Below are 11279 nucleotides of genomic sequence, written 5' to 3' on the forward strand. Positions count from 1 at the left end.
GTGCAGATAAAACAGACACTTCCCCTTGAATTCTTTGAAGAAATATTCACTCTCCCACCGTGTCTGAAATTTTCTGCACTCACTTTCTACCTTTCGCTTCTTTGGTTCTGCCATGTTTAGTAACTTGGGGTAAATTTCTTCTAGGATTGTCCTTTTTGGTGGAGCAACTGCCTTGATCAACAGTAGCTTCCCCTGGTGTTAAACTAAGAAGTGCAATACACTCAAGCAAAAGTTGAAGTGCGGGCCATATTCTCTATTTATAAAATTTCTTGCGGGCCAATTAAAAATGGGCCGCGGGCCGTAGTTTGGACACCCCTGCTATAGACATTAGCACACACTCCAACAGGTTTTCATCCTCTAGAGTCACTTGGATGACAATGAAAACACTACGTCCAGATAAACTCCGTGTATATAGTGTATTATCTTACAAAAAATACAAACAAATATAAAATAAGTATTTTATTTTCTAAATGTAATGCTTCCTTTTAGGAGGAAGGTGAGGAGCAGCTCCAGCAGAGCAACACCAGAGGTGTGTGGAGAGGACCGAACACCATCACTGGACGGAGCACTGTGAGCGGAGGGTCCAGAGTCTGGAGACCAGGTTCTGGCTAACAGATTGAACCAGTTGTTTAACAGGTTTGATTCAGTAGCACTTCCCTCCCCATCCACCAGAGCTCGTCACACCTCTCTGCAACCCCCATAGCACCGGGGACATGAAATGCACCTCACCTGTCCCCCTTTTCCTTTTCCTTCAACCACTCTACTGGTCTAAGTCGTCTCCACCTGCTACGGCGGCTGAGATCCTTTGGGGTGAAATAAACCTCATGAGGAATGATTTTGAGTTCAACGGGGAATTCTATTTACAGATTAAGGGTACGGCAATGGGGAAAAACTTTGCCCCAGCCTATGCCAACATCTTCATGGCAGAGTGGGAGACCTCTGCATTGGAGAAATGTGTTAAAAAGCCATTATATTATTATCGATTCTTGGATGATATCTGGGGGTTTGGCAACATCCTGAGCGAGACTTTGAGGTGTTTTTGAGGACTCTTAAATAATTGGTTGAAACAACAAAGGGAAAGGAGAGTCTTCTAATATGACAATCGTTTTGCAATTGTTCATCCAAACACTTTTTTCTCTGTTTCCAAAAAACAAACACACTCATCTAAGAAAAATTCATTGGACTAAAGTTTGAATGCGCATGCAACATGTTTATTAAGACTGTCTAATGTCTGCGACGCTATCTTCTCCCACGTCTGCGAACACCGGAGGCCTTGTGGGGTCTCCTGCCTCTGCGAACGGGGAAAGTAGACCTCGCATGTTTGCGTCTATACCTGCGGAGAGCGGAAGCTGCTCCATTTCATGGGTTCTATTTATGGACTCACGGGACAACATTAGTTATGTCACTGATGTTGCCACTTGTGGTGATGCTATACCTTGTTTATAGCATAATATCTGAACTGTGATGTCATTGTGAAGTCACCCTGCAATGTGATATCAACTGAAAGCTCATAACTGAAGCAGATTAGTCATTTTGTTGTGACCATATAACCAAGCATGCCGACATGAGGAGTCGCGAGTAAAAGGAGGAATATGCGCAAAATTCCTCCTTTTACGCACGACTCCTCATGTCGGCATGCTTGGTTACATGATCACAATAAAATGACTCGCAAATATGTTTTAAATGGATGATTCCTCATTTGATGGAGAATCATCCATTTACACATTTCCTGAGTCCTAAATTTGATGCCAGTGAACCTTTCTGAAAAGCCCCAAATCCCCTATGAGCAAGCACTTGGCGACAGCGGGGAGGAAACCCCCCCCCTTTAATGGGGGAAACCTCCGACAGAACCGGGCTCAGGAAGGGGTGGCCATCTGTTGCGCACAGGCGGCGTTTAAATGTAATATATGTAAAGTTCCTCGTTTTACTCGCAACTCCTCATTTCGGCATGCTTGGTTACATGATCACAACAAAATTACTCAAAAAGATGTTTTAAATGGATGATTCCTCATTTGATGGAGTCTGGAGGCAAGGATTTCAGTCTCTGGATGTGCAAAGCTGTAGTAACATACCCTAAAAGACTGGCAGCTGTAATTGCGGCAAAAGGTGGTTCTACAAAGTATTGACTCAGGGGACTGAATAATTACGCACACCCCACATTTCAGTTATTTATTTGTAAAAAATGTTTGGAATCATGTATGATTTTCGTTCCACTTCTCTCGTGTATACCACTCTGTATTGGTCTTTCACGTGGAATTCCAATAAAATTGATTCATGTTTGTGGCTGTAATGTGACAAAATGTGGGAAAGTTCAAGCGGGCCGAATACTTTTGCAAGGCACTGTATTAATAAAGAATAACTTATAATATATGCAACGGAGTCATGGTATTTATTCGTTTACAGTGTGCAGTGCAAATGTGACTGATCTTTGAAGTGTTATTGTTACAAACGCTGATTGGAGACCTTCCTTGTTTGTCCTCGTTTGTTTCAGGTTCCACAAGTGATTTACAGAATTGATGTAAATTTTATTCTTTAATACTTTAGCTTGATTTATTTCACCAAGTTATTAATCACATAAGCTGTGACAACACCCTCTATTAGTCCATAAACTACTACACCTGTACCAACACCTACTAGTCAACCAAACACTACTCCTAAATCTTTTTTAAAAAAAAACATTCCCAGGCAATAAAACAGTGACAGACAGTAACCATTACAAACACTAAAGCTTGATGTGGCATCAAGAGTAAAAGATGAACTTTCTTTACATACATATATGTATAATATGTATATATGTATATGTATATACATATAGATATATATGTGTGTGTGTGTGTATGTATGTATATATGTACATACATACACATATACATATATGTATGTATGTATATATATATATATATATATATATATATATATACATACACACTTAAAATTCTCGCAAATGTTCTCGCAGCTTCTGACTGAATTTGATGGTTTGTTCAGGTGCAAACTTGAGTCAGCGAGTCGCAAAAATGTATGACACACATGTGACAGGTTTTATTTCATGTTTAACAGAACAGCAGCAAACACATTTTGGACACTTAAAGAAACTGAAGCCAAAGATCTAAATGAGCAAAAAAAAAAAAACAAGATTTAGTAAACTGTTAACAGCTGTCAGGTACCTCCTGATGTTAACTAAATTAATAGGGACAATTTCTCAATAATATTTTCACATAAAAGATAAAATAGTAACAAGATCAAAACGGTGCTCTCCATCGGCCTGTACAAACAAAACAGAAGCACTAACTGAAAGGCTGGGAGACAATTCATCAAAGAAGACATATATAACTTACAACAAAAGGTGCCAGAAGGCGATTAGTTTAGTTTCTGAACTAGTAGGATCAATAACAATGGCTTGTTCTCCAGTAGATCAGGTCCATCAGTCAGAAACGGAGCCTGGAGACGTGTGAGACAAAGTCTTTGTAGCTCTTTGTCGACGTTCCTCATAATACTTCTAAAAAAACAGAAAAGTGAGAAAACAAACATCGTTAGGCCAACAGTGTGATTTTGTGTGCTGAATCGTGTATATGTATGTGCGTGCGTACCTGCAGGTTGTCGTAGTGTTTCTGGCTGCAGCAGTGGAGTTCCTTGGCGGTCTTCTCATTCAGGCAGAAAACAGAGCAGATGTTACAGAAAAATCCTGATTTAGGGACCACAAACTCCTGACCTGCAGAGAAGCAGAAACAGGAAGATTAGACAAGTATTAACAACAAATTTGAATTTAGAGAGTGTGTGTGTGTGTGTGTGTGTCTGACCGATGGGGCTGTTAGGGTTGAACTGAGGCAGTCTGAAATCTGCTACAACACACGGAGACTGAGCGCGAGATCGCTTTGCCTCAGGTCCGACAAGCTCCCTCCTGCGTTTTCCCACAACTGAAAATGAAAAGAGCGACACGTTAATCATCAACAAATCTGCTACAGGACCCACTGGGTTTATAAAATATTTAAACATTAAATTATAACTCAATAATAATTGAACAAATGATTTCGATTTACTTGAAAAGCTGAAACATTCATCGGCCACTTTATTAGGTACACCTGTTTGACTGCTCGTTAATGTAAATCTCTAATCAGCCAATCACATGGCAGCAACTTAGTGATTTATGTATGTAGACATGGTCAGATGACCTGCTGAAATTCAAACTGAGCATCAGAATGAAGAAGAAAAATAATTTAAGTCACTTAAACGTGGCATGTTTGCTGATCTTAGCGTTTCAAAAAGTGTTGATCTGCTGGGATTTTCCCACAGAAGCATCTCTAGGGTTTACATAAAATCGTCTGAAACAGAAAATATCCAGTGAGTGGCAGTTCCCTGGAGGAAATGCATTTTTGAGTTCAGAGGAGAATGAAATAACTGCTTCACGCTGATAGGAAGGCCAGAGCAAGTCAAACAACCACTTATTACAATGCACAAGAGTATCTCTGAACACACAGCACATCCAACACTGAAGCAGATGAGCTACAGCAGCAGAAGACCACACTGGGTTCGACTTCTCTAAGCTAAGAACACAAAACTGAGGGTACAATTCACACAGGCTCAGCAACGCTGTAAAATAAAAACGCTGCCTGGTCTGTTGAATCTCAGTTTCTGCTGTGACATTAGGATGGTAGGGTCAGAAATCTTGGATCCTTGATGGTGTGGGATATATTCATCACACCAACGGAGCATTTTTTAAACACCACATATGTAAAATATATTACTACCACCAGGCTGAATGTCTGTAGCACAGCAGGGAACACAAATATGAGATCAGAGCCATAAAATATCACAACTTTTCTTTTTACATTCAGTTTACTGTGTTTTCGCTGTCAGAGCGGTGTATTTTGCTGATTTAAAGCAGCTCTTTGTACCTTTAATGTCGGCCATGCTCCATCCATCCTTCTCCTCTCCCTCCTGTGTCTCGTCATCAGGACACTTGGGCTCTGGCTGCCGTCCAGCAGGGGCGGCTGCAGCATCGGGCTGGGTCACTGCTTCCTCCTCGGTCCTCTGGCTCTCCGCCTGGCAGTCACCTTTGGTCACTGCATCTGTCGATTCTGCGGTCTTCTTGGTTTTCATTTTGAGGTGAACTTTGTTCTCACCAGAGTCTTGCAGACGCTGTTTCAGGCTCTTCAAACTGAATTTAAAAGCAAAGATGCCAGTAGGTTACCATGAAAAGAGGTTTGTTGTCACAAAATGTTAATGTGAAATAAGAAATTCCATTTCAAATTTCTAATCTAGAGTTGCTTCTATCTAAATCACATTCTTCTCTTTTTGCATCTTTGGGAACTGTTTACTATAGACGACCTTGAGGAGTGTATAGTATATTTGACTCTGCCACTAAACCTGAAATAGAAAGATACTCACGACTCAATACGTCCAGCTTTACTCCTATGAAGAGGAGAGAAAAAGCACAAGGTCAGACAAACATGAAGACACTTTAAAGAAAATGCAAAAACACAGTGTAAAATAAATTTCCTCTTTTTCTCACTTCTGATTGTGGGACACACTTACCAAGAAGATAAATAGTCCTTGGTGACATTGCTCTCCATCACCTGTGTTAATCCACCAGGTTCGGCCATCTCAATGCATATCTGAGAAAACAGAAAGGATGTTTGAGCAACACAGTGGTACTCAACGGGTGTGCTACAGGCACGATTTGTATTGTACAGGGCAACAAAGAATTTGTGAAAGTAACAGGATAGAGGTCCTGGCGAGTTTGTTTAGGCAAAGAAAAATAAATCTTGGGGTTTTAAACTTGCAAATGGAAAATAGTGCAAACATATTTCTCTACTTTTGCAAAGTTTTTGATTGAACAATAAAACCACTGAGCAAGAAACACTAAAAGAATAACTTAGTGCTGCCTCAAACTGCAGGGATCTCCCCTGCTAGATGGGCCAGGACAAAAGGCTGAACAGGTCATAAGATTACTACTTGGTTGAGAACTGTGTTAAGTTAAAAAGACTTAGACTTAGTGTTAAAAAAACACAAAGTCTCCTTCAGACTCATTTAAAATGTTTCTCAATATTAAAAGAACAGCAGACACCATGACAAGCCTTGCAGCCTTCTGTAAAACATAAAAAAGTTGCACGTGTTTATGAAATCGTACCCTGTTGGCAAGCGGCAAGAATCTGACAAAAGCAGCAATGGACGCCACCGCTCCATGATCATCATGAGAAGGTCCACATTCACCTCGGAGACCTCCACACTCAGCAGCCGGTCCTCCAGAGCCTCAGACTCTGGAACATGCTGAAAAACAACCAGCGTTAAGATCAGGGAGACCCGAGCCTGCTGCTTTTACAAGACACATTTATGTGACTGCTGACTTACAGTGTTGCTCCATTTCATCATGCTTCTATACATGCTCTCCTGTGAAAAGAGTAGAAGATGAAAGGGGATTACATCAATCACTGATCCTCTGTTTGTACAATAAATACTGAATAACTCTCCTCCTGGTTAGAGTGTTTTTAATGTTCTATTGACCACATTTAATAAGATAAATATTGGACTCCACTGTAAGTGAGAAGTAACTCGATCCTGGTTTGCATCTTTGTGGCAAAGGATTCATACTTCAGGATAGTAACGACACAACATATAACCAAAGTTTTGCAGGAACTATTTGATGCTATTTGAACTATTTGATGCTATTGAGTGTCAGTGTCAGGTCTGACGGTGCCCCGACCGGCGACCTGTGTGTATGTGTGTGTTGTTCTCCTCTCTCTCGCTCTGTTTTTTCCTCTCCGGCTCCGCTGCGATTGTTACGCGGTCGCGTAGCAACGGGAGATTCTCCGACCCGGAAGTGCTGCCGCTCTGACCTGTCCCACCTGCGACTGATTCCTCGCCAGCTGCTGCCAATCATCCACCGTCGTTGGCAGAGCTATTTAATGGTGTGGCTGAGTGACAGACAGCGCTGGAGTATTGCACCAAGCCTGGTAGTGACTCGAGCTCAGCAAGGTAAAGCAAGTGTTGATAGCGGAGGGAGGCTAATCGCGGCTGTTTTGCCTTTTCTCAGGAAGCGAACGAGACGGAGAGACGGAAGGAGAGACGTCACTGATTCACGGAGTTGTGTGACACACGAGGGGAGACGGGGAGAGGAGCACTGAAGGACTTGCACTATGGATAACTGTGGATTGGCTTACACTGTAAATAAAGACACTGTTGAACTTTAACGAGAGGTCCGCGTCTGGGTTCACTAACTCACCATCCTTAACACTCAGTGACTTTCCGCAACAGTTGTCAGACCTCAATTCCTCTTAACATGTAGCTGTGGAGAGTTCTCAGAAAGGTCCTGAATAGCTGGCCCACAAGGAAACTTGAGATGGGAAACGCTGAAGCTAGAAGGTTAGCAGCGACTGAAGTTTCAAAATAAGTAAGGGCATTACTTAATAGTCAGTAAAACACTCTATAACCTATGTCTGGGTCTTTAAAGTTTACACAGGGCTGACTTCACAAGAAGCTCTGTGGAAATTAAAGTGGTGGCGGAATGACGTGGGTGTCGCCTATGAACAGAAAAGTGGATAAAGTTCATGCAGCTTTTGTGCTGCTGTTGCAAAAAGGAAGGAACAAATACAGACAAAATAAAATAAATACCTGATTGAAATTCATGCATATTTTAGTTTTTCCATTTCTTATCAGATATTTATCAATAAGTGACTATATGTATATATATTGCTATTCCTACTTCTGTATCTGTATCTGTCTTTGTTACTGTTTGTACTGTAACCAATATATTTCCCCAGGGATCAATAAAGTATTCTGAGTCTCATTCTATTAATATTAGCCCAGAGAAGGATGATGCTGTGCTCACCCTTAGAGGAGGAATCTGTTTGATTGGGATCTGAATAGTTTGAGTGAAACAGGAGCATGCCCCTGATTTAACAGCCCCGATTGCTCCATTTTCATACCTCACTTGAACCAGGAAGCATGTCTTGTAAAACAATGTGGATTCTGAGCGTCCACTCTCCAACAGTAACTGGATTTTTGAGGTAATCTCTGGCGAAATCGCAGCACGCATCCCAGCTGTTAAAAAACACAAAGGCCTGGAGGGGAAAAATGATGCAGAGGAAACATTCAATATTATCATTAATTGAATTAAATTTGCAAAGCAAATTTCTCTGTATCAGCCTGCTGGTCTACTCCTACCCTCCTCTGCAGTGATAAAACGATTATTTGTAGTACAGAGTCTGAACCGTCTGATCAGGGAAGTAACGCCACACCAGCTTGGTGACATCCTCCTGTCTGAGTTCCTTCTGGCAAACCGGTCAACATGATCGGGAGAACGTAGAACCTTGAGATTGGGCTTTCTACAAGACACAAGGTCAAGAACCAAAGTTTTATTTGAAGACAACTTTGCGGTACTTTAAAAATATATATATTACTTTACTGACCACATAGAGAAGACAAAATGAAACCAAGTTTTAGCAGAAAAAAGAAACGTGGTTTTGAGGTGAGTATTTGGAAAAATGGACACCTCTTGGTATTACTCAAGGATTCCTGTTTAACACATGAACCTGGGTTTAAAATGCACTCACCTCAATGCTCTAGAATACTCTAGAAGTGTAAAACAAACACAGTTAGTAACAGTCACACTTATATCTGAGGTTAATTTTAGTTTTCAGCTGTTTCTCTCACCTGGGATTGTGAACCAAGGAGAGACAGTGGGGAACACAAAGGACTAGTTGTCATTGTGATCCAATATGGGAAGTGCTGCGTTGTGGGACGGTAAATCTTCTGTTGGACAGTTGCACCATCAACAGCAACCTCGCTGTCTGGCAAAGCTTTGTCTGGCAATCTTGGTGCTGCACAAGCCAAAATAAGTTTTGTTAAAATTTTGTGGGGAAAGAAAAGGAAAAATGAGTGGTGCAAAACAGGTTTTTAATGTTTACAATGATCCAGTAATATCAATGTTTTGACTTTTATTTTAACTTTAAGCACCTTTACAGATACCCAAGGTATCATAGACATCACTGACATATGTATTATTGTGCGATCTACTGTACAATATAAAGCGCCTTGAGGCGACTTCTGTTGTGATTTGGCGCTATATAAATAAAATTGAATTGAACTGAATTGAATTGAACATCAGAAAAACAATGATTAGTGGGTTAGATCAAATGCCAGACTGAAAAAGTGCAGTTTAAGTAATGGCTCTGGTTCATGTGTCTACGGCAGAGACAAGCAGAAGGGAATCGACCACTGATGGAGCAAAGATTTCTGGAGGGGCCAGAAAAGAGGTCAGAGAGATAATAAGGCAAATGAGCATCAAAGGATTTGTGGGAACGAGAATCACAGTGTTAGTGGATAAAAGTTGAGGGAATGTGTCACAATGACTTATTGTGAACAACAATAAATCAGCAGTTTTGTCTTCACTTTATCCACAGCCCAGGGGAGAACTGAAAAATATATTCATGAGTGTTTCACAAACAGAAAGCGAAAGAAAGGTCTTACCAGATGACCTTCCATTAACTTAACCTATCTTTTTTTTTTCTCGTTTAAATCATATTTGTTTAAAATCCCATTTAAAAAAAAACACTTACGCAGTGAGGTACATCCACCGTGTGGTATTTTCAGCCTTGACAATTTGTGGCCGGTGGCCCGTTTTAGAAGGCTGTACCAAACGCCAAGGCGATCAGCATCACGAAGAGACTGAAATTCGATAAACACCTGAAACACAAGAAAGAAAATTTATTCTGAACATTTTAATTTCACATTGTAAATGTTAGAAAATAAGTGCTAAGCACACGTGGAAAGAGTGAACTAAGTACAGCTTTATTGTGGAGTTCACTGGATTCAAAAGTCAGAAATCCTGGCTCAATGATGCACTGGAGCCATGCTCAACATGACCCCTGCACTAATGCTGTAATGTGATAAATACTAGTGCGCATGAGCATATGAAGAATTGCTCAGCGAGCAGCTTATCGGCAGTCTCTCTTTACTATCTCTATAGTTTTGCAGTTGTGCTTTCCTCAAGATAAGTAGCATCCAAATCTAGACACATTATCTCTTTTAAGGATGGATTTATGAAGGTTGGTGCATGTCATTTAGTTTGGTGTGTAAGCAGTTAATCTGTCAATTTTTCCGTATGGTTAAGATTACACTTACACAAGCACATATCTCATACAGCCTTTCACAGACTTCGAACACATGCACTTGTTGGCATTTATGAGTGTGTTTATACCTTGTTGAGAAGAGGCAGGTAGTTTCTTACACAATCCATTTTTCCAAAGCTTCTCTGAGATCCCGGGACTCGCCTGGCGAGATTTCCTGATGTAGATTATTCGTGCTCCATTGTCAGTCACTTGCTGCTTCGAGAAAACCGGGTTAACATGAAAAAACAACAACCCACAAACAATATGACATTCCAAACATTCTTATACTACAGTTCCAAGATCAAGGTATAGTTTGCACTTATATTCACAGCAGGTACGCACCCTGGCAGCTATCTTATTATCCAAACAATTTATAATGCAGCTCTTGCTGTTTTTTGATAAACACTGGTTGAAAAAATATTTAAACTAATGTACACACAGTGCTGTGAAAAACGCATTTGCTCCTTCCAATTTCGTAATTTTTGCACAAGTTTCAAATCGTTAAACAAATTTAAAAAAAAAATACAAATGCATTTTAAATGAGGATTAATTTATTCCAGGAAAAAGTTCTCCAAACCTTTCCTAGCCCTGTGTGACTGTCTGAAAAAACGGGTATGTCCCCATTTTCAAGGTGTTTGACTTGGATGTGAGTGTTCCAGTTATGACTTTATACTCTGATGTGAGTGCTTCCAGTTATGACTTTATACTCTGACCAATAAATCTAAAGGTATTCTAGTGTAGTCTTTGTTTCTGAGATATGTGCGTTACTTACATAGCATAGCCGTTTCATCAGAGACTTATAAAACTCAAGCTGAAAGAAAAAAAAACAGTTAAAAATCATTACATCACTTCGGATTCGGTTTGATTTATTTCAGCTTAAAGATATTTTTTTTCTACAAAAAAAATATTTGTTACATTATAATACACTTTAAATAAACAAGCAGAAACAAATATTTTCAAATAATTTTAATAACATCTGTCACAACAGTAGATTGCATTATCTACACACAGTGCTTACCGGCGTCATTAAAATGTTGCCCTTCTCAACTGCAGTCGAAGTTTAGACCCGTTGAGAATAAAAATCATGTTTTTCTGATGCTAGCACGATGTTTTTAGCTGCCACTGCTGTCGGCATGAGGGCAAAAGCCTGAAGGAAAAACAAACAACCAAACA

The 11279-nt window shown here is 40.3% G+C and overlaps 1 protein-coding gene and 3 long non-coding RNA genes across 4 annotated transcripts; all 4 read right to left on the reverse strand.

The window, feature by feature from the left end:
* Positions 1 to 3015: 3015 nt before the first annotated feature.
* On the reverse strand, positions 3016 to 6175 carry LOC109199160 (matrin-3-like). The gene is made up of 7 exons (XM_019354493.2): positions 6128 to 6175; positions 5533 to 5612; positions 5386 to 5409; positions 4893 to 5155; positions 3798 to 3914; positions 3588 to 3709; positions 3016 to 3496 (listed from the first exon to the last, which is right to left on the reverse strand). Exons 2-7 carry the CDS (start codon positions 5598 to 5600, stop codon positions 3422 to 3424), a joined length of 669 nt encoding a protein of 222 aa, XP_019210038.1. The 5' UTR covers positions 5601 to 5612; positions 6128 to 6175; the 3' UTR covers positions 3016 to 3421.
* A 2-nt stretch (positions 6176 to 6177) lies between these two features.
* LOC109199161 (uncharacterized) lies at positions 6178 to 8187 on the reverse strand. Its single transcript, XR_002059631.1, has 4 exons — positions 8161 to 8187; positions 7923 to 8057; positions 6349 to 6387; positions 6178 to 6267 (listed from the first exon to the last, which is right to left on the reverse strand). It is a non-coding gene; the product is annotated as an uncharacterized LOC109199161 (long non-coding RNA).
* A 566-nt stretch (positions 8188 to 8753) lies between these two features.
* On the reverse strand, positions 8754 to 10267 carry LOC109199162 (uncharacterized). The gene is made up of 3 exons (XR_002059632.2): positions 10196 to 10267; positions 9555 to 9681; positions 8754 to 8816 (listed from the first exon to the last, which is right to left on the reverse strand). It is a non-coding gene; the product is annotated as an uncharacterized LOC109199162 (long non-coding RNA).
* An 11-nt stretch (positions 10268 to 10278) lies between these two features.
* Positions 10279 to 11154, reverse strand: LOC109199163 (uncharacterized). Its single transcript, XR_002059633.1, has 3 exons — positions 11125 to 11154; positions 10879 to 10917; positions 10279 to 10319 (listed from the first exon to the last, which is right to left on the reverse strand). It is a non-coding gene; the product is annotated as an uncharacterized LOC109199163 (long non-coding RNA).
* Positions 11155 to 11279: the final 125 nt, after the last annotated feature.

The sequence above is a fragment of the Oreochromis niloticus genome, unplaced genomic scaffold, assembly GCF_001858045.2.
Source record: "Oreochromis niloticus isolate F11D_XX unplaced genomic scaffold, O_niloticus_UMD_NMBU tig00007031_pilon, whole genome shotgun sequence".
In the NCBI taxonomy this organism is placed as follows: Eukaryota; Metazoa; Chordata; class Actinopteri; order Cichliformes; family Cichlidae; genus Oreochromis; species Oreochromis niloticus.

Bases quoted from the DNA above. Each gene is read 5' to 3' on its own strand.
- LOC109199160 (XM_019354493.2), bottom strand. From the start codon at position 5,600: ATGGCCGAACCTGGTGGATTAACACAGGTGATGGAGAGCAATGTCACC. The intron at 5,410-5,532 runs GTAAGTGTGTCC...TCCTCTTCATAG, and splicing joins AAGGACTATTTATCTTCTTG to GAGTAAAGCTGGACGTATTG. The intron at 3,915-4,892 runs GTACAAAGAGCT...TTTCATTTTCAG, and splicing joins GAGCATGGCCGACATTAAAG to TTGTGGGAAAACGCAGGAGG.